Here is a 27,804-nt window from a genome sequence, read left to right on the forward strand (position 1 = left end):
GACAACTTGGACTTCATCGTGGCCATATCGTACAGGCACAAACCTCTCTGCGGCGGCGTGTGGGCGCAACCCAACCTCGTACTGACCGCCGCAAATCCTTTCAGAAAAATCCTTGGCGGTGTATCACGCGATAAATCTAATGTTCGAGGCAAAGGCATAAGAGTTCACGTAGTGTACCGCGATTGGTACAACAGCTATACAACCGAAGCAATGCACATACGTTTCCAGTTTGATCTTATAGAAGTTCCAGACGCGCCATTCGGTCCCCGCATTACCGATAGCCCTAGATTCGATATGGTTGCGATGGATACACAGCATCAGTTGCCAGTGAGTGCCGGTGCCCTGAAGTTCCGTCATCCGATACTTGCAGACACGTACATCGCTCGGCGAGTCCGTATTCACCCAGAGGGGACGTTCACAATAGCTGGCTTCGGTTTCATTGATCGAGTTCATGTGAAACAACATCGTCAGCTAGAAGCTATCGACTATGAAGTTGACACTGTTTTCGTAGACTGCGATGAATGGATCCCACGTTCATGGGGGTACTTATTCTGTATACTAAATATAGATAAATTTGTTGGTATATCTTCTGGCGCTGCGCTCATGTATAATGGACAATTCGTTGGTCTAGGAAGCTTCTCGTTGTTGAAAAATAATGAAAGCATACTCTTGTTTACGGATATAAGAGTTTTTAAAGGTTTTGATCATATTTCCTTGGGCGGTGGTGCTACGGCTCCTACTATATATTGACCTTCAGCAGGTTTCAGGATTTCGAAACGACTCTGATCAAACAGTTTTTATTGTGTCTCGTAGTTCGGGTGTAAAGATACCTAGTTGATTATTTTTGGATCACGAGATGTTCACACTACATTACGAGTATTTCAAGAACTGTGTTCAACTGTTACCCCGGTTTCTGAGGTACATTTAGCGATAGTTTATCTATTCAATAGCGTTTGCTCATATCAACATGACAGTTTGAATAGATTAACTACCTCTAAATATGCCTCAAAGACCGGGGGTTATACATGCAAAGTCTCACCACGTTTTCCTTCACCATTATCAAATCTAAAATACAAAATACCGATGGGTTTAAAAATAAAATAAAACATCAAATACACTTGATTTCCGAACATTGTATTGTATTAATACATTTGAAACACTACAGAGATGAATTAATTATACAAATGAGAATGGGCAACTTGGGACCTCCAATAGCAACGAGATGCCAGTGTTAGCTGAATTAGGGCCAGTATTACACTTTAAAAATAAATTACAGATAATCTATGAACAGTTTCGAGAGAATAGCCACCTTTACACACACGCTCTATCGCGCATGAAACAACAATCGCGCGTGTAAGGGGAAAGGAAAGACCACGCGCCGCGCTCATCTGCCAAGCGAAGAAAATCGCTCTCGAAGAGCGCGCTGCTTTCCCGCGCGTAATCCTGTACGCTACTAAGAACGTGCGATAGTGTGTGTAATTTTTCCCCGTTTTTGTATAAGTATTTTTTTACTGGTACTCTGCTTCTCTTGATAGTAGCGTGATGTTATATACCCTTTCTTAATAAATAGGCTATTCAACACTAAAATATTTTTTCAATTCGCAAAAGTAGTTTCTTAGATAAGCGCGTTCAACCAAGCAAGCAAACTCTTCAGCTTTATAATATTAGTATAGATATTAAATTATACATTTACCAGTGGAAATAACTATTTTTTTCAGTTGATAAAGTTAAAATGGCAAAGTTGACGGTAACTAAAGACATACATACATACATCTTCTTGCTATTAGTGGGTAGTCCCAAGTTTCATACAATTTGCCCATTTTTTGATATTTCGGCCAATCATACATTAATGAATTTTGACACCATTTCTTGTATACATCTAGAAGTAAAATATGAAAGGCCTATTTTATTGTAAAGAGTAAAAATTGAGAATCAATATGGCCGGTGTACTAAAACAAATTGTATCTATTGCCTAAAATTAAAAGTAAGAGCCCTGCCTCACTAAGACGCCATGGCGGCGTCGCTGGCTACGTATCCAAGCAGTTAATATTGAAATGTATGTCACCTACCTCACGTGGCGACGGTGTGGCAACGTGACATGGCGTCTTAATGAGGCAGGGCACTAAGAGATGGGAGTAAAGGAATAGAGAGTGTACCTGTGTATTGTACACGCGACACTAAAAACAAAGTCCTGCAAAGGTTGGTTTCAATTAAACTGGCCGCCGTAGCCAAATATCGGCCATGTACATTTTCAAATTGCCCAAAAAATTTACCTAAAATGTACTATTTAGTACGTAGCTTAACAAAAGTTTTTTTTTTCTTGAGAATAAATTATTTTGTTATTTTAAGGTAGAACAAGGAACTGTTAACTGAACATCAAGGAGCTCGCTCTCCAAGGCTTAGTTAACAACAGCCGCGCGAAAGTCTAAGGTTAAGCTACGCTTGCCGAGGTTGTTCGGTGGATGGGTGACCATTTTATACATAGCGAGTACCTCCGTGTTTCAGAAGGCCCATTAAATTGTGGGTCCCGGCTGCTATTTTCAAAGATCTTTGACAGTCGTTAACAGTAGTCAGAAGCTTGAAAGTCTGACAACCAGTTTTACCGAGACAATAGACTTAAAAAAATAATAAAGTTCACCTGCCATATTGACATAGTTATAAGTTGTATTTGTATTGAAACGATACAAATTGTATTCTAAAATAAATAATACAGTTATATTCTTAAAGTAGTTGATACATTTTAGAAAATATTTAAGGACAATGGGCTTTTGGTTGTAAAATAAACTGTCAAGCGCGAGTTGTACTCACTGGTATTTTTTTAAACAATTACAAATATAAGTGACATTGTAATTACACAGAAGACATATTCGTCGTTTAAGTTATATCACCACGTGAGTAATTTTTAGCGACTCTTCAGGAGACCTTCAGTTTCGTTTTGCGATTGTCTAGCTAATGACGTGGTGAGGGAACTAGGTGATCATGTTCCTCCAACACAAAGGGAGGATCCTCCGACCAGGCGAGGTGATCATGCCTGGTGGGCCTAGGCTGCCCGACTGTTGTAGTCGGGAACTTGTATATATAGTCAGTTGCAGTGCAAACTTTGATAGCGCGATTCAGGATTTGTGACGTCATGCGAGTTGATGGTTCTGCGCTCGTACCATGAGATGTCGCTGTATGTGCCGCTACAGCATCAAATCGTCAATATTGACTTACGTGGTGATAGAACTTAAACCACGATATGAAAGTGAATTAAAGGTTCATACATATTTAAGATCAAATGGTCAATTCTCGTAACTTCTGCCAAAGTTTGTTGCTAGCTCTTTTAATTGGCCTATTTTCCTTAAGGAAGGTTCATATCTGACGGAAGATGCGTCGGACGTAACTTAATTTGTATGAGCTTCGCACCGACGCATCATCGGTTGAGTGTGAACGGTCGAGTGTTTTTCTATACATTTGTCTGTTCTGGCGTTGCGCGACCGATAATACGCGACGTATGTTCCGTCAGATATGAACCTTCCTTTACTGATAGTAAATAAGGTTTTTATTCTTTCACATACTGTATTTTTGACAATCACAACTATCCATATTTAACTTAAGAGAATAAATTATTTGGATTTTTAATGAACTCAATAAAACATTTTTACAAAAGCATTTTGTGTGATGGACATAATTTTTTGTAACGTCTACATACTTGGAGTATAACAAACGTACAAACTGTGTCATGTAATTTTATCAAACTTGCATCTTTTCACATTTTACTCGCACAAATTTACACATTTCTATCATTGTTTTGCAGACGTAGTTCGCACGTTTGTAATGGCCCGAGCATAGTGACTTTTCAACTTAAATTCATCTACCAGTACCTCGATTCTCTACTACTATCGACTACCGACAACCGACCTGTCATCGAGAAATTTTGTATGAAAATCTGATCAGCGCCCCTGACGGGCGTCGTAGGAAATATTTTAGTACATTCTAAATGTAAAAATTTCGATAGCTAGCCGGTTGTCGGTAGTCGATAGTGGTTGAGAATCGAGGTACAGATAAACAAATTTTATTAAAAATTATCGGACATTAATATAAGTATCTAATATTTATGTATCAGATAAATTAATTAGTGATAATTGAATATTTAAGACCCATTGCCCTACAAAAGTTTGTGCTTAAGATACATATTATTATAATTATAACATAGTCCAGATCAGCCTTCTCTCATTTCATCTAAATACACTCTTAACCAACGGTTAGCACTTGATATCTTCGAGATAATTTATAGTGATCTTCACTTTCCTAAAGTCCTTAGTCAGTTACAGCGAGACTAAGAACATCTCGACTTCTGGTTAAGTGTCAGGTAAGTTAAGTGTTAGATAAAGTAACATTGTGAAAGATCTCTTAATTTCACGGCATACGATCTTTTTCAGAAATGGCGAAACCGGAATTTCTGGTTTATTTTGCGATATTTAGATACATACATTAAATTGAATGAGGCAAAGGAAGTTTTTGTAAGGATCGTACCAAGTGGTGTTCTCTCGTCTCTGCTTACCTTTATTGTATGTATGTATGTACATACACGAAGTTTTTTGGTCTCTGCCTACCTCTATGGGAAAAAGGCGTGATTTATGTATGTATGTATGTACATCCCCCCCCCATCGTATGGTTAGTGGTCAACCTAGTGACAAAGTTGTTCAAGCCGCCCGAAAGGCCTTTGACGTGGCTTAACGACTGTTATCTTAATTGACAACAACCGGAACCGACTTTTTACGTGCCCTCCGAAGCACGGAGACGCCTAGTTCAAATACCACTATGCGGTCACCCATCTATAAAATGACCGCGCCAACGTTTGCTTAACCCACAGATCGTTTACCGAACGGTGAGCGCAACTGGCTATGGACGTCTCGTATGGATGTATGTACATAAAGTCACACCTTACCTAAGCGTTGGCAGAGACCAAAAAACGCAAGTTACTACGATCCTCACATTTCTTTGCTTCAATCACGCTACGCTTGTTAAAATACGCACCTGACATTTTTGCAACGCATCAAGGCCTTTTCTTTAAAGAAAAATCCCGCACTAAGAATTGCTCTGGCGTTTCGACTTACAAACATACAAACAACGGATTGTATTTAGCGTTCGTTGTTTGTATGTAAGTCCCCGCGATATAGCAATTCTTAGTGCGGGAGTTGTCTTTCTCTGCTCGCTGTAACTGACTATAAACGTTTGTAGCTATACAAAACATATCCTTCTCCGACCCGCGTGTTTTAATTTTGATACATACTTGTTTCATCACTTACTAGATAATAGGTATTATTGTGACATAAAACTCTTGGCTAAATAATGTCAGCCGTTTAATGTATAATAGAATACGGGAATTAACGCGAACACGCATTTAACCTTGAAATGCCTAACGTTTCGGCGCAGGTTGCACTCGCCGTGGTCGCAGACTGAACAGGCATTTTAAGGTAAAATGCGTGTTCGCGTGAATTCCCGTATTCTATTATACATTAAACATGCAACGCGAGAGTTTAAAAGCCGTTTGATTTCTCAGGTTAGGCCTCAGGCCGAGTTGTACCGTACTGCCGTCCTCTAACTATAATGCCGTTATCTACAAAAACAATGTTTCGAGATTTTCGCGAAAAGGCGCGAGAAAAGAAATATGCAATGCTGTTTCCAGATGCTGCTAAAGATATTTCAAATCGCAGTTTCCAGATAGTTACGAAATAGCATTGCATATTTTCTCGCGCTTTTTTATCGAATATCTCGAAACATTGTTTTTGTAGATAACGGCATTATAGTTAGAGGACGGCAGCGTAGACGGGTGATCTTTGAGCTTTTACACACAGTACTGGGCATGGCCGGCGGGGGTGCCGGCGGGTTACGGCGTTTGTCCACCGCCGCCGTCACCGTCACGTCACCGTGAACGAAATGATGGCGCCGAAGTTGCGGTACATACATTCACATTAAATTACTTTAGCCGCTTGTCCACCGCCCGCTGCCATCCCGGCCGCCGTGATTGTGAGTAGATCGGCGCGACCGCTCGATCGTCGCCGAGATTTAGACGGGCCGATGTGCCAGCAATACAAAACACATGGTGAATGACACACGGTGATGTAGACGATACTAGCGGTTTACTCCGATCTTGTACCGATATGAACTTAGCCTTATACAAATCGGGTTCCTGCGTCGGCAACAAATCTGGTATACGCTTCCGTTAAGATCAAAAGAAGTTAAGTTAAGAATATCAATCTTACGGTTAGGCTAACAAAGACTTATCAGTAAGTGATGAAACAGTAATTAAATCTTATAATTTAATTAGAACACCGAATCTACGTACATAATTATCTTACTTTATAACTGAAGGAGAATGATCGAGAACTAAAAACCACTTTTACAATATCCCAATACAACATTAACCAAGGTGGGAAAGGTTTTTTGCCCAGCACTGGGAATATTTATACTAACGTTATAAATGCAAAACTTTGGATGTTTGTAACTCAATCACGCCAAAACGGTGATAATTTTTAGTGGTATATTACTCTCGGATAGGTTATAACCTGGTTTAACACAGGCGTAAGACGAGCTTACCTATTCGGTTCGGCATCAATCGCCCAAGTCGGGCCTTTTTTGTTTTGTCGTATGGTTAGTGGTCAACCTAGTGTCAAAGTTGTACAAGCCGCCCGAAGGCCTTTGACGTGGCTTAACGACTGTTATCTTAATCGACAACAACCGGGTCGACTTTTAACGTGCCCTGCGTGGCGCGGAGACGCCCAGCTCAAATACCACTATGGAGTCACCCATCTATGGAATGACCGTGCCAATGGTTGCTTAACACACAGATCGTATACCGAGCGGTGAGCGCAACTGGCTATGGGCGCCTCATATATGTAGATGAACTCGATCGACACAAGCCGAACAAGTGAGTCGAGTCGGTTTTGTTGTTCGATCAATATTGCCGAACCAGCAAACCTTACTCTTTTAAGTAAGTGTACCAAAAAAATACTGCTTTTAAATTATTTTGATGTTAAAAAAGTGTTTCGATCAAACTCCTTCATATACCAATATAATAGACATTGAACATAAATAAAACCGTTTAAAGCCATTTAAAACCAATGTATTAAGCATAAATGTATTAAAATAATACAAACAAACTACGTGCAAACTACGGACTTATAAATACAAGAAAAATATAAATACATCAGAAAATATAACTCATGCATAAATACAAATTATAAATTGTAATTAGCCCGTGTATTGCAATACAATAATTTGTATTTGTATCGTGTTACACACGCAATACAAAAGTCCCGATACAGTGGACTTAAAGATTAAAACTAACTTAAACTAGAATTATTACTTAAAATAATTTCAGAGATCTCAAAATAATATATTTATGTGAACCTACGATTAAATTTTGATTAATTTTGCTACAGGTTCTTTTCGAATTTACATCTAGACAGTCTGAGAAAATATTTATTTTGAAAAAGCTCATCATAGCGAGAGCGGAATGAAATACCGAGTGTATTTCAAACACGTATTTTATAACCTCTAGGCAGTTGTCCCACCGCCAACGATGAACGAGAAACGAGTAGAACTAGAAACTATAAAAGAGTTGACGATCAGCGGGAAGCGAGTGTAGTTTCGATAGTTTTGTCGCCGCGCTATGAGCGAGTGTGTAAGTGCGACGAGCGATTACTCGCGCCACTTGTCAATGTCCCACAATATCGTTCTCTGTGGACACAAAACTGAGTGCAAAAGAAACGATCAAGCGAGCGAGTATCGCTGAACGAGTTTATTTTTGACAGCTTGTCGCTTAGCAACTAGTAAAGCGAGTCGTCGCCGGCAGTGTGAAGTCAGCGATCAACTATTTGTATATGCATCTCTTTTATGAAATGTTATATCTATTGAACGTTTCTTGAGCGAGAGAATAGTCGATAGTTAATCGTTAATTCGCCGCTGCTGCCAACAAGCTTTCAAAAGTAAACTCGTTCAGCGATACTCGTTTAGCGATGCTCACTCGCTTGATAATTTCTTTTGAACTCAGTTTTGTGTCCACAGAGAACGATATTGTCGGACATTGACAAGGGGCGCGAGTAATCGCTCGTCGCACTTACACACTCGCTCATAGCGCGGCGACAAAACTATCGAAACTACACTCGCTTCCCGCTGAACGCCAACTCTTTTATAGTTTCTATTTCTACTCGTTTCTCGTTTATCGTTGGCGGTGGGACAAGTGCCTTATAGTTTCAGTTCCTTAATCTTGTCCTTGTAGAAACCATTGCATAGTTGTTATCAATATGACCCATTATAATGTAGTATGAATGACCACTAAATATGACAAAAGGACTTTTTATTTACCTTTAAAGCTTAAGGAATAGGTAGTCGTTTAAATTAGGCTGTATTTCGTGTACATATGTACAGTACAGACAACAACTGTCACGTACATACATAGTTGACAGTCGGTGTGTGTTGGCAGCTCCTCGCATGATCAATTATTGTATCAACCACATTGTAAAACTTTTGGCGATTGAAAAGAGTGTGTGTGAGTTTCTTGCTAGCTCTTCTCATAAGGCTCCACTCCCTTTCCGAGCTAGTGGTAGATTCAGTAATTGTAACGACTATCATAAGTGTCAATATTTGACCTAAATGAATAAATGATTTGATTTTGATTTTGTGCGGACACACGCGACACAACATCACTCACTACCTGTTACACACAGTCACTGTACATACGACACGAAATTACGTGTAAAATACACTCCGGTATTTCTAAAACAAAATGCGGTTTTTCGTAAAACCATTGCTGGATTAGCAATCTTATTTTCAAGCCGTTCTCAAAGGCTTTTATTAGGAGTGAGTTTAGGCAGACTTGAGTACTGAAACTGCACTCAATTTTGAGTAGCACTTAACTTGAGCTACTTATAATGTTTGACAACTTGAGATTTAAGTCTTAGCCCCGGTTTCTGAGGTACATTTAGCAGTAGTTTATCTATTCGATAGCGTTTTTATATGAGTTTAAACGCTATTGAATAGATAAACTACCGCTAAATGTGCCTCAGAAACCGGGCATTTGTCTCGCATTTTTTTTTTCAGTTTTTGAAATATGTATTTCGAGACTTTAAAGTCTATTATTACTCGATATAAATACAATTGGGTTGTGTCTTTGTCCGGGGTTTAGTCCAGTCCGGGTTTATATGTCCAAGCCGGGTAAAGTCTAATCCGGGATTAAAGTCTAATTTTGATTTTTGTGTTGAGTAATTTTTTCATTTAAAATTCTTTACTTTAATTACTTATTTAGTTTTCAAGAATTATTTTGTTCTTTTCATGATATTATTGGATTGCAAATTTGGGATATTTTGATTTTTTAAGTCCCAATAAATAGCTTATTTTAAAGCAACTACACTACATAGCTACCTGTGATCAAATTACTATTACATGTTCAACATATTTCAGCATTTTTTCAGATAAAATTCCAATTATTTTCAGCAAACTATTTACTAAAAAAGATGTTAAATTCCAAATTGTACTATTTATATATGAAAAACTGCGAAATATCTTGATCTTCACTTACATTCTATTAATGAGTAAATTTTTGTTAACGCTTCAAATATTGGTAACCTCCGACGCATGTTTTTTGAAAAAACTAAAAATATATTACAGTTATACATACATAATATCACGCCTGTTATGGTCAAAAGGGGTAGGCAGAGGTGTTTCGCTAGTTAAATTAAAAGAATATGCAACTTAAAAGTTAATTAGCGCTTGAAATGTCTTAAGAGACGTATGAAGTCAATAAATGTTGACCTTTTTAAATGACTTTAGTTAGCGAAATTTTAAAATATCAATTTTAAATTGTTTAGGTGTGAAGCCACACATCTAAAATTGATAATTTCGACATTTTAAGTTACATTAGCGTTTAAAATTTAAGCAAACCAAATTATAAGCTAACTTTCAAAAACTATTAAATTTTGCCGAAATAATATTTGAAAATCAATAATTTTTGATAATTTTAGATGTAAAAACTAATAAAAATCTGCAACGAAACAAAACTACAATCTCAAACTTACCAAATAATATACGTTTCACTTAAAAAACTCAATAAAATCTCAATATTTATCATCAAACACAAAAAAAATCATCAAATTTCGATATCTTCATACCAAAATCAGCTGCTTTACGCCAAAGGTTACGGAAAGCACAAAAACTTACTCATTATACATATTCTACATGTACACCGGAATAATAGGTATATTGTTGAAGTTAGCTCCTCGTCGCCTCCACCGGCGCGCAGGGCTAGGTCAAGACGCCCTATAGTTACTATGCAAAAGGGTGCAATTAGGGCGCATAGCCTTAAACATCTCCGCTCCCCGATCAGACACGTTAGTATCTGTAAAATCTATGAAATGTATAAACGGGGCAGCCGTCGCTAGATGCTCCAAACTTCTATCAGTAATATTCCTATAACCTGTTATTGATAAAATGCGGAGATTTGACCTGTCCGGCCGGTGGGTCGTGTCGTTATTCCGCTGGCCTATATGTACGTAGTTAATATGGTCGTTCTCGGCGCGACCGAAGCGTAACACGGCTGAATCGGTGACTAAATGGTAGCCGAAGTTTGAAGCCGGTGGGATATTATGATGTTGTATATCTATATCTATGTGCATGACTGGCTGGCCTTCGTGTCTGAAGACTGCTGGGTAACATCTCCTACGGTACCTTCTATTTTCTTGCTCAGGTTCTGCGTTGCGCTCGCGAGCCGGTCTCTCGTTCCTGTAAGGACGTGGTCTGTCGTACCTGTTTTGTATCGGTCCTGCATTCGCTACAGGTACCGGGACCGGTCTGGCATCGGCCGCATTAGGACCGACATTTTCAGCGACAGGTACTTGTGCAGCGTTTCCGTCCGGTACCGGGGCTGGATTTTCATTTTGAGCGTTGGCGTCTTGTGCCGGTCTACCTGCGTTCGCAGCGTCACCGGCATTCGCATCTGCCGGTTCTCGAATTCCTGCAGTCGGAGCAACCTCCTCAATAGGTATTGGAATGGAAACCCTCCCGGGAGGTCCGTTTACAGGCACTACCTCTTCCTCTTCTTCAGGGACGGGCTGAGCGAAAACCACTCTCCCTACATGCATAGGGTTCACCGGAATTGCGATAGCTCCGTATCTTTCTAGAACATCGCCTAATCGCTGTTCAACGTGCTGGTCGGCAGCGTAATCGAAATAATTCTGAAGATATCTCAAATATCTTTCTTCGCGGCTCGGTACTGGAGCAAGTACGGGAGCGGGTGGAGCGTCAACTCTTTCAACCCTCACAGCGAAATCTCGATCAGCTCTTCCGATTAACCGTCTTATAAGTACTCTGGCCTCATCACTACCGCTCCTACGGCGTCTCAAAACTCTATCTAGTTCTACATCAGCGCGTGCTTCAAAGGCCTCCAGTTCCGCAAGTCCTGCAGCTAGGCTCTCAGGTGAATCTAATTGTGGCAACACTTCTTTGCCGTAGAAGGACCGAGGGTCTAGATGCAAAGGTCTTAGGTCTTCGTGATCGTCAGTTTGGACTTCTTTGTCAGTGGGTGGCTGTGCAGCTAGGCCTAGACACCGTTGCCCCCAAAACCCTGGGAACAGGGTTCTTTCAATTTCACCATTATCAGGTGGACAGAATTGATTTGATGGTCCTGGTTGAGGACTTGGTGGTCTGGGCTGTGGGTTAGATGGTCCCGGTTGTTCTTGCGATGGCCCTGGTTGTACATTTGACGGTCCCGCTTCCACATTTGACGGTCCTGGTTGAGGACTTGGTGGTCTGGGCTGTGGGTTAGATGGTCCCGGTTGTTCTTGTGATGGCCTCGGTTTTACATTCGATGGTCCCGCTTCCATATTTGACGGTCCTGGTTGTTCCTGTGATGGCCCTGGCTGTTCCTGCGATGGCCCCGGTACTGCATTAGATGGGCCTGCTTCTACATTCGATGGTCCCGCTTCTGCATTTGACGGTCCCGCTTCCACATTAGATGGTCCGGCTTGTGGATTGACTGGCCTCATTTGTTCACTCAACAATCCAGCCGGATGATTGGATCTAAGAATGATAGATTTAGGATTATAGTCCCCAGTGACTTGATTCCACGTGCCCAAGTAATCGACCGTGCTGACTTGCTTGTCAGCAAAAGTGGGGGGTTCCTTGGGGGGTCCTTTCTTCTCAACGGGTATCTCAGGTTTAGGCATTGTACGACAAAGAGCTTTCAGTCTTGCTACAGAAAGTCTTAATTCCTTTGCTACTCTTTCCATTTGGGCACTAAGTTTAGGACTTAGGCCACTTGCCTCGGGATTTGATGGTCCCGCTTCGGGGTTTGATGGTCCCGCTTCGGGATTTGATGGTCCCGCCTCGGGATTCGATGGTCCCGCTTCGGGATTGGATGGTCCCGCTTCGGGGTTTGATGGTCCCGCTTCGGGATTTGATGGTCCTACCTCGGGATTTGATGGCCCGGCCTGCTGATCCATAGGTACTGCTTGCGGCTTCGAAGGCCCTGCCTGCTGGTCCATAGGTCCGGCCTGGGTATTTGATGGCCCTGACTGCAGATCCATAGGCTCCACCTGCGATTTCGATGGTCCCGCTTCGGGATTCGATGGTCCAGCTTGGGAATTGGACGGTCCTGCTTGTTGATCCATAGGTACTGCCTCCGGCTTCGATGATCCCGCCTGCGCAGTCGATGGCCCCGCTTGGGGTTTTGATGGCCCCGCCACCTGACCGGATGGTCCCGCCTGTGGTTGCGATGGTCCCTGCTGACCCGCCACATCCATAGCTTTATCACCTTTATTAGGACTGCCATCATCCAATCTTCGTCTCTTAGCCAAATCTTCATCAGCATCACCGTGACGTCGTTTCGAAGGTCCAGCTTCCACGTCCATATCCTCGGCGGGTTGTTCTCGGATAATCCTCCTTAGTAACGCAAAAGGTATACTCTCAACCTCATTTGGGTCTTCGAGAATGACCCCTGGAGCAGGCCGACGACTGAATATATGTCCTTGCGCGTGATTTAATGAACAATTGGGACCATGAAGTACGTTACGCCGTGGTCCCGCCGGTTCAGGGTCTTGGGCTGGTCGTTCTGGCCTTTCTGGGCGTTCTTGCCTTTGTGGCCGTCGTGGTCGTTCCGGTCTTTCTGGTTGAGCCGGTTGTAGTTCGTCTGGGTTTGCGTTTATTTGGTTGGCTACGTCGCCTTGACGGTTCGGGTGTATCACTATTATCCTGTGGAAAGAAAATAGTATTAAGTATTTTCATTCTAACAGTATAAGTTGATACCTCACACGCCAGTGGTCGATGGTTCGAACCCGAGGCAACACACCAATGACTTTTGCAAGTTATATGTGTACTAGAGACCCGCGACTTCGTCTGTATGGAAACCCTTCCCGTGTAAATCCCTATACCACGGGAACTCCGGTATAAAAAGTAGCTTTCTGAGTCTTCAGCTATCTATATACTAAATTTGTGTGGAATATGGCATTAAAAAAAATACAACCCTAAATATTTACCCTTTTATCACCAACCCTTATTTTTAATAGTAATAATTTTAGTATTATCTATATGAAAAACGTTTGCCGGGTCAGCAAGAAAAAAAAAATTCTCGCGTCACAGTTTTCGTTGCCATACTCCTCCGAAACGGCTTGACCGATTCTCATGAAATTTTGTGAGCATATTGACTAGGTCTGAGAATCGGCCAACATCTATTTTTCATACCCCTAAGTAGCATTTTTTTTTATAGTTTTATCAAAACAACGTTTGCCGGGTCAGCTAGTTTTTATATATAAGAAAAGATACACGCAAAATTGAAAAGTCGTGTGTTAGTCCTAGATTCTAGTAGTGACATAGAACTGCGAACCTTCTCTCAAGCGAGGCGCAGTTGATGTAGTTGCCCAGCATGACGTCACCCACGCGGTTCTCGTTCTCGTCGTCCGAGTCCGTGTCCACGTCCATCGACTCGGGAGACTTGCATCTGAAGTGTTCCGGCACCTGAGGGACAAGATATAACCTAGTGTCAAAGTTGTTCAAGCCGCCCGGAGGCCTTAAACATGGCTTAACGACTGTTATCTTAATTGACAACAACCGGGACCGACTTTTAACGCGCGCTCCGAAGCACGGAGATGGCCAGGTCAAATAATATCACTTGCGGTCACCCATCTATGGAATGACCGCGCCATAGGTGCCTTAACCCACAAATCGTTTACCGACCGGTGAGCGCAACTGGCTATGGGCGTTCCAGAGATATAAATCTAATAGCTGACCCGCGCAACTCCGCTTGCGTCACATAAGAGAGAATGGGTCAACATTTTCCCCGTTTTTGTAACATTTTATACTGGTACTCTGCATGAGTCATCGTCTTATACAGATCGAGTTCCTCCGTGTTTCGGAAGGCACGTTAAATTGTGAGTCCCGACTGTCATTTTCGAAGATCTTTGACAGTCGTTTACAGTAATCAGAAGCTTGAAAGTCTAACAACCAGTCTTACCGAAGGGTATCTTGTTATAACCCTGGTAACTGTGTTGTGGAGGTCAGATAGACAGTCGCTCCATGTAAAACACTGGTATTCAGCTGCATCCGGTGAGACTGGAAGCCGACTCCAATATAGTTTGGAACAAAGGCTAAGCTGATCTATACTAATATTATAAAGCTGAAGAGTTTGTTTGTTTGTTTGAACGCACTAATCTCAGGAACTACTGGTCCGATTTGAAAGATTCTTTCAGTGTTAGATAGCCCATTTATCGAGGAAGGCTATAGGCTATATATCATCACGCTACGACCAATAGGAGCAGAGTATCAGTTAAAAATGTTACAAAAACGGGGAAATTTATGACCCATTCTCTCTTAAGTGACGCAAGCGAAGTTGCGCGGGTCAGCTAGTACTACTGTACTCTTCCGAAACGGCTTGACCGATTCTCATGAAATTTTATGGCAAATCGACGTTTGCCGGGTCAGCTAGAATTAGTATAGATTAGTAAAGATCTAATATCCGGAAAAAGGGACTAATTTATGACTTTCTAGTTTGTTTTGGAATATTTTTTTAGTGTTTGATTTCGTTATAATTAAACGAGTTATCTTTATATATATAATTCTTCTGTAAGTGTTATGTCACTGAACTTCTCTTAAACGACTGGACCGATTTTGATGAAATTTTGTGTGTGTGTTCAAGGGGATCTGAGAATGGTTTAGATTCACAATTTTGTCCGCTGGACAATGTTTTTTTATTTAATTTTTATGGCAAAACAACGTTTTCCGGGTCAGCTAGTCATCGTATAAATATCTGCTATAGATTCACCAATTACTACTATACTCTGAGCTAAGTCTTACATCTCGCTCCCAGTGGTCGAGCTCCTGGAAGGGCGCGAACACGTCGCCCCAGCGGTGCGCGTGCTCGGTGGTGGTGCGGAAGTCCTCGGGCGGCGACACGTACAGCTCCTCTAAGTTCGGCAGCCACCCGAACGCGGACACCTCGCTGTCGGCCACCGGGGAGCCGCGCATGTCTAATATCTGTTATACGAAAATATGTGTTTTAGTATTGTTATACGAATGTTTCGGATATTTATTTTGTTGTATCCGAAAGTTATGGATACTTATTTTGAACTATCCGAAAGTTACGGATATTTATTTCAAAGTATCCTAAAGTTTCGGATACTTATTTTGAGGTATCCTAAAGATACGGATACTTATTTTGAGGTATCCTAAAGATACGGATACTTATTTTGAGGTATCCTAAAGATACGGATACTTATTTTAAGGTATCCTAAAGATACAGATACTTATTTTGAGGAATCCTAAAGTTTCGGATATTTATTTTATTGTATCCGAAAGTTTCGGATACAAATTTTACAGTATCCGGAAGTAACGAATACTTATTCTGGGGTATCCGAAAATTTGGGATATTTATTTTATTGTATCCGAAAGTTTTGGATATACATTTTAACATATTCCTTACCTTGAGGTTCTGGAAGCCGTATCTGGTAGCGAGCGAGGCGTACGCGACGCACTCGGTGAGCCGGCGACATTGCTTCATGTACAGCTCACGTAGCTTGGGCACCTTGCTCAGAGGCATGAGGGACGCGGGCTCGAACCATTCGCACTCTGAGATGTCCAGGTACTGCGAAAAAGGTTTCAGGTAAGTGTTGGATAACTTAACTGATAGATAATGTGTGAAAATAAGCTGCTAAAGATCCACCTGATTAATCGCTAACCATATTTATGAATTCCTGAAAATCAGGAACTGCATAACAGAATATTTTTCTTTTATATTAAGGAAAGGTCCTTTCTTTTTTGGAATACATTTTATCTATGAATATAATATTTATATGGATTTTATTAAAACAGTAATTTTATATCTAATTCAGTAAATTTGCTCATAATAATAATATGTTGATTATTGAAAACATCGAAACAATATGCAATCAGATTCTAAATTCTGACAATTTTTTCCCCAATTTCACTATTTTTCAATAAAAGTTGCACAGTAATTTTAAACCACAGTTAACGATAGTTAAGGTATGCTTACCTCCAGTAAGGGCAGTCGATCCTGCACTTTACCCAGATAGGAGGTGTTCAGCGGTAGATTGTAACACCGGGTGCCTTTTAGAGACAGCCACTTCAAACTGCTTGGGAAATGACGCAGATTAGTCTGTAAAGAAATAAATCATATTATTATGTGTCTTTTGTCATTATTTAGCAGTCAATTTCGTGACGGCGCAGTGGTCGGTCGCGGTTTCGATTTTCATATGGCACAAATATTTCTGGACCCATTCATCGCAAAAAATAGAATTCTTAGTCAGAAATTTTAAAACTTTTATAATAATACAAAATTCACAGCTTTTGGGGCAGAGCAACAACAATGGGACAGTACAGGTTAGTAGATAAATAAATGAAATAATATGAAAACACGACCATCTAGACCACTGCGCCACGGAGATATTTATAATTTTATGGGATAATGACCCGCGCAACTTCGCTTGCGTCACATAAGAGAAAATGGGTAATAATGTCCCCGTTTTTGTAACATTTCTTACTGGTACTCTGCTCCTATTGGTCGTAGCGTGATGATATATAGTCTATAAAACCTTCCTCGATAAATGGGCTATCTAACACTAAAATAATTTTTCAAATCGGACCAGTAGTTCCTGAGATTAGCGCGTTCAAACAAACTCTTCAGCTCTATAATATTAGTATAGATTTCTAGGTTTCAAGTTTAATCTATGCAAAAGTAATGTGAAAAACTTAGAATCTTAGGGTATAGTTTCTACGTTTCAAACTTAGTATATGATATCAAAAAAAATACTCACGCTTTTATAATCCAAATTGCAGTATTCCAGCGCTAAAGCTGTCAAATTCTGACACTTAGCCTTCAAAGCTCTCATTAGTCGAGTATTAATCGTAAACTGAGGGCCGGGACACTTCCTCACGACCTCCGACCTCGCCCCCTGACTAGGAGTAGTCGATTCTTTAGCCCAAGCGTCATCCGTTTTAGTCGATTCCGAATCATTTTTAGTCGATGTCTCATTCGAGCCATTCGCTGATTTGGAACCGTTTGCAACACTAGATGCGAGTGAAGATGAAGGGTCATACATATCAGTATCAGTTGAGGACGTTGAAGGTTTCTCGTCACTAGTTGAGGCCGTTTGGTCTGAGGTCCAAACGCCTTTAGACGTAGAAGCACCGTCGTTCGAAGTCGATGCTGTATCAAGACTTTGTGTAGAACTAGAACTGGAATCAACATTCATTGAATCGGAACTGGAAGCAGGTGTCGAACTGTTCAAATTCGTACTGGAAGCAGTTGTCGAACTGCTGGCCGAAGTGGAAGCGGTTGTCGAAGTAGACGTCGAAGTTGAATCAGTGTTAGTACTGGTTGTGGCTCGAGGACGCCGAACCGGCCTGTTCTCATTATGTCCTGTGGCTTCGGCTACTATCTGAGACGCTAGCTGACTTAACGGGCTTAGAGGCGCCGCGTTAGGGTTGGATGTGTTCGGCTTAAAGTAGGATCTGCCGGCGGCTTCCGCGTTGTTCGGCCAGCGGGGGGACATCGCGTATCTGTGGGTCAATTTATCTAAATATATATAACTGAAAAGTGAAAATCAAAAATCAAAATCAAAATCAAATCATTTATTCATTTAGGTCAAGTGCTGACGCTTATGATAGTCAATGATACAGAGAGTGAATTTACCGCCAGTTCGGAAGGTAGGGCCAATGAGAAGAGCTGGCAAGAAACTCCTGGCCACTCTTTTTAATCGCCAAATGATTTTAACAATATTTATGCTGGTATAAAACATTGATGATGTAAGTAGCTGCTACCTACCAACACTACCGAACACACTTTGGTCATAACATAAATTAAATCAATATATTAAGGTGCTAATAAACAAGATATAAATAGTATTGGAAGCATGATGGGAGCATCTACCCACATAAGTGGCTGGCATACCCCCGGTTTTTGAGGTACATTTAGCGGTAGTTTATCTATTTAATCGCGTTTTTTTATATGACTTTAAACGCTATTGAATAGATAAATGAGTATGTTCTCAATTGTCCTCTCCAACACTGTCCCTCGGGCTGACAACTGGGAATTTTCTTCCTACTTGTATTCCCAGTTGTCTTTACTACTACCCAGTTGAGTTTAAACGCTATTGTGTAGATAAACTACCCCTAAATGTACTCTCAAACCGGGGGTTAGTAATCTATCAACGCACAGCCCAAACTAATTGACGGATCGGACTGAAATTTGGCATGCAGGTAGATGTTATAACGTAGGCCGGAGTATGGACGCCAGATAAAAATTTCAAGAGATTTAAGTTACATAATTATCATAATTATAATAATACAAATAAAATAATGCTATCATGCACTATCTTGGCTCATCGTGTTGCATTTCAAAGTCTGCCCAACAATTTACAATAGGTGCCTTTACACACACGCTCTTTCGCGCGTGAAACAACAAAAGAAAGAGCTTGCACTCATCTGTCAAGCCCGCGAAGAAAACGTGAGCGAAGAGCGCGCCGTCTGACAGATGCGCTCTTTCCTTTGTTGTTTCACGCGCGAAAGAGCGTGCGTTTAAAGGCACCTAATACCTACCGTCATACGAACTTCCAGTGTAATAACAGTTTTGGAAATCGAAACATGATAAATATTTTTTTTTTTAATCTGACATTTGACTAAAGCTTGGATACCATATTTGTTTTCCCGACGTTTCAATCGAATTACATCGACAGTGGTCACGGGCTGAATCAAAACGTCGTTAACGTCGGGTAAACAGTTAGGTATATTCCCAGTGTTCCCCTGTAGCACCGTCCCCCAGGTGACAACTGGGAATTAGGAGGGGACAATTGGGACAGTATTGTAGCAATTGTCATCCCACTGGAGTAAGGAGCGACAATTGAGGAAAAATATTACCATTTGTCCCCTTTGGCACGAATTTGGTAGGAAACAGATCTGAAAATTTGTCACTCAGGTGACAACTGGGAAAAAAAAATCCCATTTGTCACCTCGGGGGACGGTGCTAGAGGGGACAGCTGGGAATATTAACAGATAAGGCATTGTAACCTTTAATTGTCAATCGCGTTTATGACCCTATCCATATGAATTGAAGAAACAATTCATAATTTTTAACAATATATGTAACACATAATATATAATACTATTTATCTAAGACGTGTTACCTGACACTCCTACGATTCCCTCCTAACTCCCGGTATTGTCCACTTTAAAACAAATAGTACAAACGGATCAACTTTATTTAATAAATCAAGTTTTAAACTACCGATGTTTTCTTTCCAAATTCTACATTAAAAGTTTTGCGATTTATTTTTGTGTCTGTGTAAAGCTCCAATACTTATATGAAATTTCACTCTATTTTCACCTAACGTGATTGTTCAATCGAGCAAAATTCTTTTCGATGCACACTTTTACTGGGTCACCATAAAATTATTAAACTTGTACTATAGTCCATTGAAATGTTACATGAGATTTACATTTCTTAGAGGACGCAATTTTATTTTTGAAACATGTAGGGGGGTCAATAGAAGCTTAACTTGAAGTTTGTGGGGTCGCCGCCCTTGTCCCCCGGCCGCCATCTTGGAAAAGGGGGTGGGAACACTTTTTTCGCTATATCTCGGAAACTATGCGTCTTACAATAAAATAGAAAAAGCATTATTTGTTGCAAATTATTTTGTCTACAAATATGTTTAATAACTTTTTGCCCTAAATTAACAATTAAAGAAGTTATAAGCAAAAAAGTGCAATTTTGCCCTCAAATTGTAACATTTCAATGGACTACTAGCTAAAATAGCAAAATGCTCACGCTATGTCAATTTTTTCGATAACATTGGACTGAAACATCTTTGGTAATCATTCGATGTCAACGAAAGTACGACATTGCGACGTCACTATGTCGTATTTCTGTACGAAAATGTGTTTAACGTCTTCTAAAGACTAGGTAATTTGGCATGGTATTCTACTACACTATAAACACTGCACGTCTTAACTAAATATAACAATGTATGTATAAACTTACCGTGGTAGATGAGGGTACCACATCCTCAGTAGGAAGTGCTCGACATCAACTTCACCTGTTCCGCCCGCCGCTAAATACAAACATACAATTTAATACATCACTACTTAGTATAAAACAAAGTCGTCCATTTTGTCTGTAGTCCCTTCGTATGCATAAAACTTTAAAACTACGCAACGGATTTTGATGCGGTTTTCACTAATAGAAAGAGTATTTTCTCCGACAGGTTTTTATATATAATTGAAATACATTGAAACTATATTAGCTGAGTTATAGCGATTTATGTCCAAGAAGTCAGAAAAAAAATCTAATTGAAGATTGCATTTGTGCGTGCGCCGCTTATACCGTTGGATACAAGTAAGAACAATGTATAGCAAAAACATTGGTCTTTATTAGTTCTACAAAAAAGTCCGCGATGACATATATCCAGCTTTTTTATTTAAGTCACAAAAACTACTTTTCTGTATTAAAAAAACATTTAATTCGTTGGGTGATGTTTAACTGGTGATATAACCAATAATACATATATCCTTATCAAAATAAGTAAGTTCATCATCACGAGCATTTAATTTAGATTATTTTTGCAGTTTACAGTGTGTTATTTAGACATATAGTTTAGGAGATATCACGATATTAGTATTGCGGCACGGTACGGGCCGGCCGCGGCGGCGGGGGCAGCGTCCCTATAATTGTCTAATGACAAAAAAGCTGTGAACGTTGTATATAAAGACATTCTGTAATATAATAATTGTTGTAAAGATAAAATAAAAATGTAAAAAGTAAATAAGTTTAAAATGTAGGTACACAACGTTAATCTTCTAAAAATTAATTGTTTTAAGTAAATAAAAAATAAAAAAAGTCCATAAGGAATATAAAAGATACAAAAAGTACTAAATCAAAAATTAAAATAGATAGTGTACCTACATAAATAAAGTACAATCTAATACATAAAAAAGGTAAAGAAAAAAATAAAAAAAATAAAAGGAAAATAAAAAAAAATAACATGTATATCTACCTACAGGTAGTTTTTAATTGTAGATAGTCTTTAATTTTAAATATATGGGAAACCTTTCTCATCGTTAAAATGAAAATGTATGTATACCTTATATTATATTTCAAAAAATGTAGACAAAGTTAATCTTCTAAAAATAAATGTAAATAAAAAATAAGTAAAAGTAATAAAATGTAGAATGTAAATAATTTAAAAAGTAAACAAGAAAATAATAGTTAGATGTATATAACAAAAGTAGGTAAGTACATAAAAAAAAACAAAAAATATAAAAAAACGGTACATAAAAAATAAATAATATTAAAAAGTAGGTACTACGACTTTGATCTATACATATAAGACAAAAAAAATCTGTACATTACTTAAATATTTTTTCCAAAAACTGATAGGGGGGGCGATCAAAGAAGAGTCACAGAAACCAAAAAAACATTTTAATATTTTAAACGCGGTTAAGGGAAAGAGAAGTTATTGTGAATTGAAAATTAGTATCCAATATGTGTTGGTGCGTTGACTGTATTTGTCGAAGTAGCGGGATACACGCAAACGAAGTTGCGCGGGTCAGCTAGTATCATATAACTAAGAGAAAATGGGTCAAATTTAACCCCGTTTTTCATGATATATATAGCCAATAGCCTTCCTCGATAAATGGGCTATTTATTTATCACTGAAAGAACTTTTCAAATCGGACCAGTAGTTCCTGAGATCAGCGCGTTCAAACAAACAAACAATCAAACAAACAAACTCTTCAGCTTTATAATATTAGTATAGATCAATGAAAACTTACCATCTTTTTGTGCTGGATTTGTTAGATCTTGGATTCCAAGGCATCTGTGGACAATATTAATTATTGTTATAACATGATTGTATGCTTTAAAAAATAATAATGTCCTCCTAGCCGATATGGCTACAGCGGCCGGTTTCAATGAAACCGCGCAACTTCACTTGCGCCACCGAAGAGAGAATGGGTCATAATTGTAATTTGTAACATTTTTTACTGGTACTCTGCTCCTATTGGTCGTAGCGTGATGATATATAGCCTATAGCCTTCCTCAATAAATAGGCTATCCAACAGTAAATAATTTTTCAATTCGCATTAGTAGTTCCTGAGATCCCAAACAAACAAACTCTTCAGCTTTATAATATTAGTATAGATTTACCTGGCGTCTACATCGACGTAGCCCATAAGCTTGAGCTCTTGCGTGGCGGCAGACAGGCAGTGTTTGATGTACCACTTCAGTCGTTGCTGGCCCGTCGGCTGGTGACGCGCGTCCACTCGCTGCCAGAGCGTATGATCGCAGGCCAACAAGCCGAGACGAGGGCATGTGCTGCAAGATAGTAAGTAGCTTACCAACGGGTTCTGGATATTATATTTAGTGGTAGTTTATCTATTCAATAGCGTTTTTTATGTGAGTTGTGAAATTTTAGACTGAGTAACTTAAAAGTAACAGTTTCATTCGAGATTCGAACCCGAGACTTCAGCAACCCCCGGTTTCTGAGGTACATTTAGCGGTAGTTTATCTATTCAATAGCGTTTTTATATGAGTTTAAATGATATTGAATAGATAAACTACCGCTAAATGTACCTCAGAAACCGGGGGTTAGTGATTGTCATTTGGGGCTTTAGGGTCAAGGATCTGTCCGATCATAGAGTAATCATATTCTTTTGTTTATAAAGATATCTCCTGCAGAAAGAATTGCTTTTGTGTTGATTTTTACAAATATACAAACAATTGTTTCTAATACACACATAACTTCGAAAAGTCATTGGTGTGTTGCCTCGAACCTGCGACCACTTGCGTCGGAGGTGCCAACGTAAACCACTCGGCTATCACTGCGTTATTTAAATGTACATAATAAAATAAAAAGAAAAATGTATGTATGACAAAGTTACACATTTATGGACATCTCAAAAACTACACTCAAATCGGGATTAAAAGAAAAAAAACGGACTTGAATTGAAAACCTCCTCCTTTTTGTTGATAAACTGATGTGATTTTCCAATAGATTTAAAAAAGTTTGGTACTTACTGTCCAAGAGCCTTGAGGTCCCGCGGCGACAGATACCGGAGCAGGTACAGCAGCACATCATCAGACATGTCCAGCAGATGCGCCGAACCCACGTAACTGTCGGCCACCGGGGCTACAACAATAATAAAAAGTTATGAACATTATGCATGTTTGTCCGACTTCGAACAAAAAATGTTCCTAAACAAACTAGCAAACAGAAAAAAAAACCAGTCGAATTGAGAACCCCCTCCTTTTTTAAAGTCGGTTAAAAACAGAAGTAGGGTACTTGACTAAAAGTCAAATCAGCTACTCTTTATGAAACGTGAAAATCACTTTTAAGTATAACACATAAATACGGTGAAGTGACGTCACAATTTTCTTATTTTCGTTAGGATCAAATGGGTGCCTAATTTATGCCCGGTTTCTGAGGTACATTTAGCGGCAGTTTATCTATTCAATAGCGTTAAAACTCATACAAAAAACGCTATTGAATAGATAAACTACCGCTTAATGTACCTCAGAAACCGGGGGATAGTGATCTATCAACGCACAGCACGAACCACTGGACGGATTTGACTCGGTATCCTATTGTTCTAGGTAATATGGTAGCTATGGTCTACAGCAGTGGTTCCCAACCTTTACTTAGTCCGGGACCACTTTTATTTTATTCTTGTTAACAGGGACCACTATGTAAGTATGTTAAAAACAAAATGTAATAATCATCTTGAATATTTTAAATTTTAAAATCATTCGCGGACCATATTTTGCCTTCCACGGACCACTGGTTGTGAACCACTGGTCTAGTCTTTACCAGTCATATCAACTACTCCTTTAGATACGGTGTAGTGACGTCACAGTTTTCTTATTTTCGTTAAGATTAAATGAATGCCTAATATAATGTTTTAGCCTGTAATTTTAGCACGGACAATCCATAGATGGGTGGCCGCTTATTGTATGAGCTAAACGTGTCCGCGCCTCGGAAGGTCTGTTAAAAATAAGATAAGGCCAAATACTATCCGAAAAGCCAGCATTTGAATTTAAAAAAATAGGCATAGTTTTAACACATCCGAAGCTAACAAAAGCTTGCCGAATACACTTGCGGCGCAATTTCAAAAAGAATCTTCTTAGTGTGTGTGGATGTATTGCTCATACAAGAGAACTCTTTAAATAAAATCGTTTTAGTCCTGACACCGTGACGCATTGCGTACGATACCGCATGCAAGTAATTTACGCCGCAGTTTTCTCTATCCCGAATTTTCTCTGCGCCGCCATTTTGTGTTCAGCCCCGCCCGCGGCGCATTTGCATCGTATTGCATCACTTTAATACTATATCCGGATAAGGTATAGCATTAAATAACATACACACATACTATCACGCTTGTTAAACCCGAAAATGTAGGCAGTGTCATGTGAAAAACACCCACACTTCTTCGCTTACGTCGGCAAATGTCGACAAAAATAAAGCGTCGTGAGCACTTTCTGATTTGTCGAGTACAGCCAACCGCGGCGGTCAAAGGATTAACAACGTCAGTCCCACATTATAGGGGGCGAGACTATTGCCATGTACAAAGCATGTTAACAAATCCCGGTTACTTTTGAGAAATATTCTAATACTAATTAGAAAAAACCAATAGTAGTTTTGCCGACCAGAGTATCAAACTTAAGACCTGATGCTTAGCAGTCGTATTCACTACAGATCGGGCTATAGTCGCATCCAAGCATTACAATTATTATAATTCGTGCCTAAAATCAAAACTATGGATAAGCTATTATAGGTGATTCATAATTACAATACACTTTACATTGAATTGCAATGCTTCATTCAAGCACAAAATATTTTGAGCAATCCATCAACATTTATTTCAAGAAGACTGGTTGTTCTTTGTTGTAGGGTTTGAAGTTATAAATACCATTTTATAAACCACACTACCACTGCTGGGCAAGGGTGTCTGTCTTTGTTCTTTCAATGAGTAGTTTCTGGATGATATCAAATCATGTTTTAGTTTGCGGTAAACATAACATGACTAATATCTGAAGGTGATAAGCATGCAGCTAAGTAGTAGTCTACAGAACTTGATATCAAAATGTTTTGAGTTCGATCCCTAAGTGAAACAAAGCACAGTCACATTTCTTTGATTGTAACTTTTTCCTGATAAAACAATACAGATTTGAATGAAATTTGGTACATTAATAGCTAATAACTAGCCTGGATTGGATACAGGACACTTTTTACAGGAAATCTTTTACGTGTACAAATTCACAAGTGTAAGCCGGTTTAGAATAATCTTTTATTTATAGGAAACTCCTGAGATATCAAGTCAGAAGAACCTCCGGTTTCAGAGTACATTTAACAGTAGTTTATCTTTTTATTTATTATTATAGTGTTAAATCTCAAATAAAAAAAAACTCTATTGAATAGATAATCTAAAGTTAAATGTACTCAGAAACCGGGGGTAAGGCAACCAAAGATTTACAATATTTAGTGTTTTTTGTTGGTTTACGATCTGTCTCTTTAAGTTTGCATACTTATGTACCATTTACCTTTGTCTATCTTAATAAAGTTACAAGAAAAATCTAACAACAAAGGCATCCTTCTGTTCCGTCTCCTACGATCCTTGTGTATCACTTGTATTTACTTCTCACCTTTTACAAAGCGGCTTGTAACATACATAATATCATTTTCACATTGAGGTAGAGTGGTAGGGACCAAAGATCACTACTTGGTACCATCTTTACAAACTTCCCTTCTCTCACTGACAAGCATACATCTTGTCATACATAACAATAATACAAGTGTAACTTATTACTGTATTTATAAATAGCTACTTTGAGACATTAACTATTTTATTTCTTTACTTTAAGACAGCTTTACTTCTTCAAAGGTCTGGTCTAGTACGATCATGGCATGGTATTGAGCAGTATTTTAATAAGTTCAGTTGTCTCTTTCTATTTTACAGACCGATGTGTGTGGTGAACACTAAATAGTACAGCAATTACTATCGGATGCATTGTTGACAGTCAGTGTGTATGCTCACATATGTGCTGTTCATTGTACTGTGCTGCTGTTATGTGCATAGCCACAGTATATTATATAGTCCTCTTCACCATGATAGCGTCTCGTACTATGTTTGTTGCCTGGCGTTAGAACTTTAATGACTGACCGTGCATAGCCATAGTATCTAGTGCCTAGCCTAGCCTGTATGTGCCTAGAGATTCTGTGAGGTCTGTAGACATAGCAATAGAAAATAGTATTTCGCGAGTATCGAACCTACTGAAATTCGCGTCTATTTTCTACAAAGCGCTAGACAAACACCGGGAGAACAGGGTTCAATTTAACCCAATGAAATTACGCCAAATCTCAGTTATATTTATTCAATGATGTTGTTTTAGGCATAGGTAAATAAGCAGTGAAGAAAAGCCGATCATAGAAATTCGTAAAGGTCATATGGCGCCACCTACCCCTGTAGGAAGTGGGCGTGATGGTAGACATGTATGCAGTTGTGTATGTATGTAGCTCGGTGCATGACTCTGCAATTATTCAGGGTTCGATTGCGCATGCCCTATGCCTAGGACGTAACTTATCAATAAAATGGATGACCAGCGTATATACCTATATCTCTATATTCCATGCAAAGGTCACGATATTTAAGAACTTTAAACAATATTTCTAACAGTTTTATCAATTGAAAACACGAAATAAACGCATAAATACACAAACATATCCATCGCAACGCACCCCAGCTACATATTCGAAGGCAAATATAACAAAGATATTCTCGCTACTTACCATCTTGAACACACCCACTGTCGTCTAACTCCTGTTTTCTCTCCTCTGCATCGTCTTCAGGCTGCAGAGAGCCCATTTTTGTTGAAAAATCCGGTCAAATAGCCAACATAAACTAAATTTTAGTCCACATAAGAACAGGGTACGCCAAGCGCACCAAACAAAGGAAAAACCGAAATAAACAAAGGTACGGCCCGCAAAACGTATAAACAGACACAAACTTAATATTTTGGAAGGTTTCCAAAAATAATCTCTCAGAAATCACAATTTATTCCGACACACGAAAACATCCGACTTCCCGAGTCGAAAAAACAATTGTAGAGTTGTGCACAAGCAAAGCAACTATTTAGATCTTACACAGTAAGAATTTTAGTCGATTTATTTACTTTTGACGATTGCAAAAATCCTTTCACTCAAAATTACATGTTGGAGTGAGCCACAAATCTCAAAAAACCACAATTTAATATTTAATCAGATAAATTAA

At 39.3% G+C, this 27,804-nt stretch overlaps 1 protein-coding gene across 2 annotated transcripts; it reads right to left on the reverse strand.

The window, feature by feature from the left end:
- Window positions 1-1,113: 1,113 nt before the first annotated feature.
- Window positions 1,114-27,745, reverse strand: LOC142985616 (uncharacterized). 2 transcript variants are annotated; one of them, XM_076133897.1, is made up of 12 exons: window positions 27,324-27,745; window positions 23,558-23,669; window positions 22,688-22,855; window positions 22,315-22,358; window positions 20,525-20,594; window positions 19,671-19,712; window positions 17,304-18,048; window positions 16,523-16,645; window positions 15,953-16,114; window positions 15,328-15,507; window positions 13,862-13,992; window positions 1,114-13,230 (listed from the first exon to the last, which is right to left on the reverse strand). In XM_076133897.1, exons 1-12 carry the CDS (start codon window positions 27,397-27,399, stop codon window positions 10,293-10,295), a joined length of 4,791 nt encoding a protein of 1,596 aa, XP_075990012.1. In that variant the 5' UTR covers window positions 27,400-27,745; the 3' UTR covers window positions 1,114-10,292. The 2 variants fall into 2 exon arrangements, with proteins under 2 accessions (XP_075990012.1, XP_075990013.1); XM_076133898.1 differs by lacking the exon at window positions 19,671-19,712.
- Between the last annotated feature and the right edge of the window lie 59 nt (window positions 27,746-27,804).

The sequence above is a fragment of the Anticarsia gemmatalis genome, chromosome 30, assembly GCF_050436995.1.
Source record: "Anticarsia gemmatalis isolate Benzon Research Colony breed Stoneville strain chromosome 30, ilAntGemm2 primary, whole genome shotgun sequence".
Taxonomy (NCBI): domain Eukaryota; kingdom Metazoa; phylum Arthropoda; class Insecta; order Lepidoptera; family Erebidae; genus Anticarsia; species Anticarsia gemmatalis.

Coding starts and splice junctions, on each gene's coding strand:
- LOC142985616 (XM_076133897.1), bottom strand. CDS start 27,399: ATGGGCTCTCTGCAGCCTGAAGACGATGCAGAGGAGAGAAAACAGGAG. Junction 19,713..20,524: donor TGGTACCCTCATCTACCACG/GTAAGTTTATAC, acceptor TTTGTTTTAAAG/TGGACAATACCGGGAGTTAG. Junction 15,508..15,952: donor ACGGCTTCCAGAACCTCAAG/GTAAGGAATATG, acceptor TTCGTATAACAG/ATATTAGACATGCGCGGCTC.